At 47.7% G+C, this 5,055-nt stretch overlaps 1 protein-coding gene across 2 annotated transcripts in view; it reads left to right on the top strand.

The window, feature by feature from the left end:
• The first annotated feature begins 2,882 nt into the window (after positions 1-2,882).
• LOC119323789 (craniofacial development protein 1-like) overlaps positions 2,883-5,055 on the top strand; it is a 10,969-nt gene continuing 8,796 nt past the window's right edge. Inside the window, exons 1-2 of one of the 2 annotated variants that reach the window (XM_037597500.1) lie at positions 2,883-3,078; positions 4,713-4,793. In XM_037597500.1, coding sequence (XP_037453397.1) covers positions 4,724-4,793 — 70 coding nt within the window. In that variant the 5' untranslated portion in view covers positions 2,883-3,078; positions 4,713-4,723. Of the gene's footprint in view, positions 3,079-4,712; positions 4,794-5,055 lie in introns of those variants that run through there. The other variant, XM_037597501.1, reaches the window with a different exon arrangement.

The raw sequence follows: 5,055 nt of genomic DNA, 5'->3' as shown, positions 1-5,055 counted from the left end.
ACATGAGGTTTAAGACAAGGGGACCCTCTCTCCCTCTACTTATTCCTTCTATGTGCTGAGGGCCTCTCAAATCTGATTGCTCACGAGGAAGAAGCAGGAAATCACAAAGGTGTCCAGGTGTGCCGTGATTCCCCTTTTATTTCACACTTATTGTTTGCTGATGATTCGTTGACCTTGAGGAGGGCTGACGCTGAAAATGCAAACACCTTAAAGAGAGTCCTTGATGACTACTGTTTGGCTTCCGGACATATGGTAAGTGCAGCAAAATCATCAATTTATTTCAGCCCCAATACTGACGTGGACATGAAAGTTGAAGTATGTCAAATCTTGGACATCATGACGGAATCACTCTCGGATAAGTACTTGGGTCTCCCCTCCATGATTGGGGTGGACTGTGTTGACTGTTTTAAGCACATCATTGAGAGGATCCAGAAAATGATCAATGGATGGAAGGAGAGGACTCTGTCCTACGACGGCGAGGAAGCATTGATCAAAGCGGTGGCCCAAGCCATCCCTCGATGAGTGTTTTCAAATTCCCGAAAACAATTTGCAAGGGGATCACTGATGCCATTTCACACTACTGGTGGGGTGACGGGGAAAACCAACGTAAGATGCATTTGTTTACTTGGTGGAGGTTGTGCATCCCCAAGGAAAGAGGGGGCATGGGCTTTTGCGACATTCATAGCTTTAACTTGGCGCTCCTAGCAAAACAGGTCTGGAGACTTATTGAGCATCATGAGTCATTGTGCGCAAGGGTGCTCCGATCTAAATACTATCCAACGGGAGAATTGCTCAATTGTGGACTGAAGAAGGGGGCCTCCTTTGTATGGCAGAGCATATGGGCGGGAGCTCACACATTTAAGAAAGGATGTATTTGGAGGATTAGCAATTGCTTAAAGTTAAATATATGGGAGGACTGCTGGATTCCTAATAGTTCCTCCAGGAAAATTGTGACGCCTCGAGGAAATAGAGTCCTTACTCGTGTCAATGAACTTATTAACCCAGCGTCCGGGAGTGGGACGGACAGCTCATCAGAGATAACTTCTGGCCCATTGACGCTGATCGAATATTACAGAATCCTTTGCACCAGGGAGATACAGAAAACTATGTGGCATGGCACTTGACAAAGTCGGGTAACTTTAGTGTTTGTTCGACTTACTATAAGCAGTGGGAAGATTCTTATGGAAGTACAAATCCTAGCTCTCTTTCAAGTGCTTCAGTCACCCATCCGATTTGGAAGAAGCTATGGGGTCTAAAAGTGCCAAGCAAGGTGAAAATCTTTGTTTGGCGGGCATTACATAATGCCATTCCTTGCTTTGGCGTTCTGGCAAATCGCCACATCTCGACATCGTCACTATGCCCAGTATGTAAGCTTCATGCGGAGGATGTGGCACATGCGCTGTTTGGATGCAACAGAGCCGGGCTGATCTGGTCACTCCTTGGTCTTCATGAAATGATTCGGACAGCGAAACTGCCAGGCAGATCAGGAGCGGAGATCTTGGAGATCCTTCTGTGTGATTCATCAAACCAACAGAGTTACTTTGACGTGATTGAAAGACCAGAGATGATTGCTGTGTCTTCTTGGTATATTTGGTGGCAGAGACGACAAGTAGAAAAGGGAGATGATGTGCAGAGTCCTGAACGACCAACCCAAGCAATACGAGCTGTTGCCCTAAATGTTGTTCGAGCGGCAACACAAAAGGCAGCTACCCCAAGGACTAATACTTGGAAGAGACCTTTGTTTGGCCAGCTAATTTTGAATATGGATGCCTCCTTTCTAGAAGAAGACTACTCTGGATCATGTGGTGCAGTTGTCCGGGATGGCGCATGTTTCTTTATCGCGGCCTCCACGGCAAAATTAGAGCATGTGGGTGATGTTGAAATAGCAGAGGCGGCAACACTACTGGAGTGATTGAAGCTTGCCCGTTCGGTTGGGGCAAACTCTATCGTCGCCCGGGCGGATAACATGACAATTGTGGAGGCAATGGCGAACAATACTGGTCATTCTATGATGGCTGGCCCTATACTGGATGAATGTCGTCAACTATGCGCAAATTTCGGGAAGGTTCTTTTTGAATTTTGTAACAGAGAATCAAACATGGTAGCCCACACACTAGCTCAGCATGGTCGGGATGATCCACCGTCTATGTGGTTGGACTCCCCACCTGATTTTATCTCCGATTTACTTACGGATGATGAAAGCATTATTTAAAGTTAATAAAGCTAGCCGCGAGGCCTTCCCCCCAAAAACAAAAACGTTTGGATTTACCCTGTCTGACAGGTAAATTAGGAGAGAACTGCCACTGCTGCACCCGTTCCATCTTCAAAAAAAGCGGCGTCAACATTTAATTTATAAGAATTGATTGGAGGTTTCACCTTGCGGGAGCATCCTGGTTGCTTCATCATCTCCTTGATGCAACAACGGCCAAAGCAGTAGCTATTTAGCAAGGACTAGAGTTGGTTGAAGGACTCGGCTGTCATCAAGTAATTGTTGAATCTGACTCATTGGAAGTTATTCAAGCATGCAATGGCGTGATTGAGATTTGGAGCCCCTATACTGCTATTTTGGCTGATTGTTTTCAAAAAGCATACCGTATTGGTGCGGTATCCTTCACTCATTGTCCTATGGAGGCTAATAGATTGGCGCACAATCTTGCTAGACATAGTTTCAATTTAAATTCTACTTTTGTTTGGGATGGTGATCCTCCCAGCTTTTTACTTTCGGACATTGTGGATGATGTAACTTTGATATGAGTTTAATAAAGTGCGCCAAGTAGTTTAAAAAAGAAAAAAGAGAGAACTGCCACTGGTGGCCGGCCGCGCCCAGAAAAACGAGTCGTACGACTAGTCCCTCTCCTTCCCTCAAAAAAAAAAAAAATCCCTCTCCTTCGCTCGATCCCCCACCTCCCCACTCGCGCTCGCGATAGGGTTACAGGGCCGCCGCCGCCGCGCCGACCGACAGCCCGCCCCGGCCGCTCCCCCGTCCCGCCCGCTCCCCCGTCCCGCCCGCTCACCTTAAGCCGCTGGCCTCAACGCCCGACGCCGCCTCGCCGGAGTTCGCTCGGGCCGTCGCCTAAGGTGAGCTCTCCTCTCCTCTCTGTCTTCTCTGTTCTGCCCCCCATGTCTCTCTTTTCTATCAATTTTTTGTTACAAAATTGACGGGTGGATAGGCTGATGAACGGATGTATTATATTTACAATCTCTCATGTTGTAGTTGATCATGGTAATGCCACCCTGGGTGCAGCCTCTATTCCTTCTTGTTCGTGTCTGTTCCTAGTTCTTCTCTGTACATGGAACAATGGATGGGTAGATGGATGTATGCTTGTTTGGTAGGAGTAGACGATTTGCTTGATGGCTGAATGTTAGCAATTCAACACACAGTTTCAGTTCAGGGACATTGCAGACATTTCAGCACACAACTCATCCCATAATCTCTGACCACAATCTCAGGAAAGAACTCGACGGCTGATTCTGTGGGAAGTTTGTCAAAAGCTGATTTTGGAGAATCAAAAGCTGAAAAGAACTGGGCCCCAGTGGCTCCCTGGCCCCCTTCCCCTCCCCGATAGTTATTTTAGGTGTTTAGAGGAAAAAAACCCTCCAGCAGCGCCCCGATCCCCTCCCTGTTTTCGCGGTCTCCCGTCGCAATCTGGAGCCTGAACTACCGGCGCGTGGGTGCCAAGTGCTGATCCAGAATCCTCCTTCCCGCCAGCAAGCCACCGCCAGGTTCGTCCCTTCGCCCAGCTGGATAGTGAGAGGGAGAGGGGGTACCAGGGGACGCCCAGATCGGCGCTGGCGGCGCGGTGGCTTGGGAGCAGGGGAGGCTGGGCTAGGCGTCTGGCACGGAGAAGCGCGAGGCAGAGGAGGTGGCCCGCGTGGAGGAGGGCGGCCGGCGCTGGAGAGGAGCGCGGCGCGGACGAGGCGCCCCGGTGCTCGTCGGAGGCGCGAGGCGCTGCATGCTGGGCTTGCTGTTCCCGGAGCAACGCTGCAGCAGCGGTTTGGCTTGTGCTGCTTGGGTGCTGCTGCTGCTGTGAGAGACTGGGAGAGAGATTGAGAGACGCTTTGGCTGAGATGAATGAGGGGCAAGCGAGTGCCTGGTGGGGTTTTGGGTAGTCTCCAAAACTTTGCAGTTTGGGGGTGAAGATAGGAGTGGAGCTCTCCCAAACAGGGCCTGAGTGTTGAAATGCAGAACTTTTTCTGGGGATCACCTTGGGGTCACTTGGTTGCAGCCCTCCTTTTGTACATAGCAATTTCGTTATCATTTACTCCCTCCCTATCAAAATATAAGACCTTCAAATGTGTTGAGTATTTCTAAAGAATGATTTTAGTTCTGTTATACTCCCTCCGTCCCAAAATTCTTGTCTTAGATTTGTCTAGATACGGATGTACCTAATACTAAAACTTGACTTGATACATCCGTATTTGGACAAATCTAAGACAAGAATTTTGGGACGGAGGGAGTATTTTCAAGCCAAATATGTTCTTGTTTATGGGCACTACTCTGAAACAGGCATATATGCTATTTGAATTGAAAGCATGCTGCAAAGATTTAACAAAAAAAGTAAAACTTCTGTTGAAACATTCAGCATTCTGCAGATGTCGGATAGTGCAACTAAAGCCTAATCAAACCCCAAACATTGTTGTTAGCATGGGCCTTCTTTTCCAGTTAGCAGTCATGCACTCAGTAATTCTCATATTGTTTATGTCAATGCCAGGGTTCAAAGCTATGGTTGCAGATGAAAAACTGCCAGCTTCTGGAGATGCTAACAACTCAGAGCAGCAGCTTCATGATACTGGTCTGTACTATTAATTCATCTCCATGTTTGATTTTCTCTTCTCTGAGTTGCAAAATAAAGTTGGTGTTTCTCCAGACATTAATCAGAGTGGCTTAGCTGTTAAGCAATGCTGCCAGATATACGTTGCTTCAGTTTGTTTCTAGCTAGGTCGGTTTGGGCAGCCTATATATTGAGGTCATGTGTATGTGTTTAAAAGGTACTCCGTACTAAGCTTGTGCAGGATTTAGTCTCTCAAGCATGAATAAAATACAAAGAGCACATG

Source organism: Triticum dicoccoides, chromosome 6B, assembly GCF_002162155.2.
Source record: "Triticum dicoccoides isolate Atlit2015 ecotype Zavitan chromosome 6B, WEW_v2.0, whole genome shotgun sequence".
In the NCBI taxonomy this organism is placed as follows: domain Eukaryota; kingdom Viridiplantae; phylum Streptophyta; class Magnoliopsida; order Poales; family Poaceae; genus Triticum; species Triticum dicoccoides.
The sequence above is the reverse complement of the archived record's forward strand: the minus strand, read 5'-3'. Positions and strand labels throughout refer to the sequence as shown.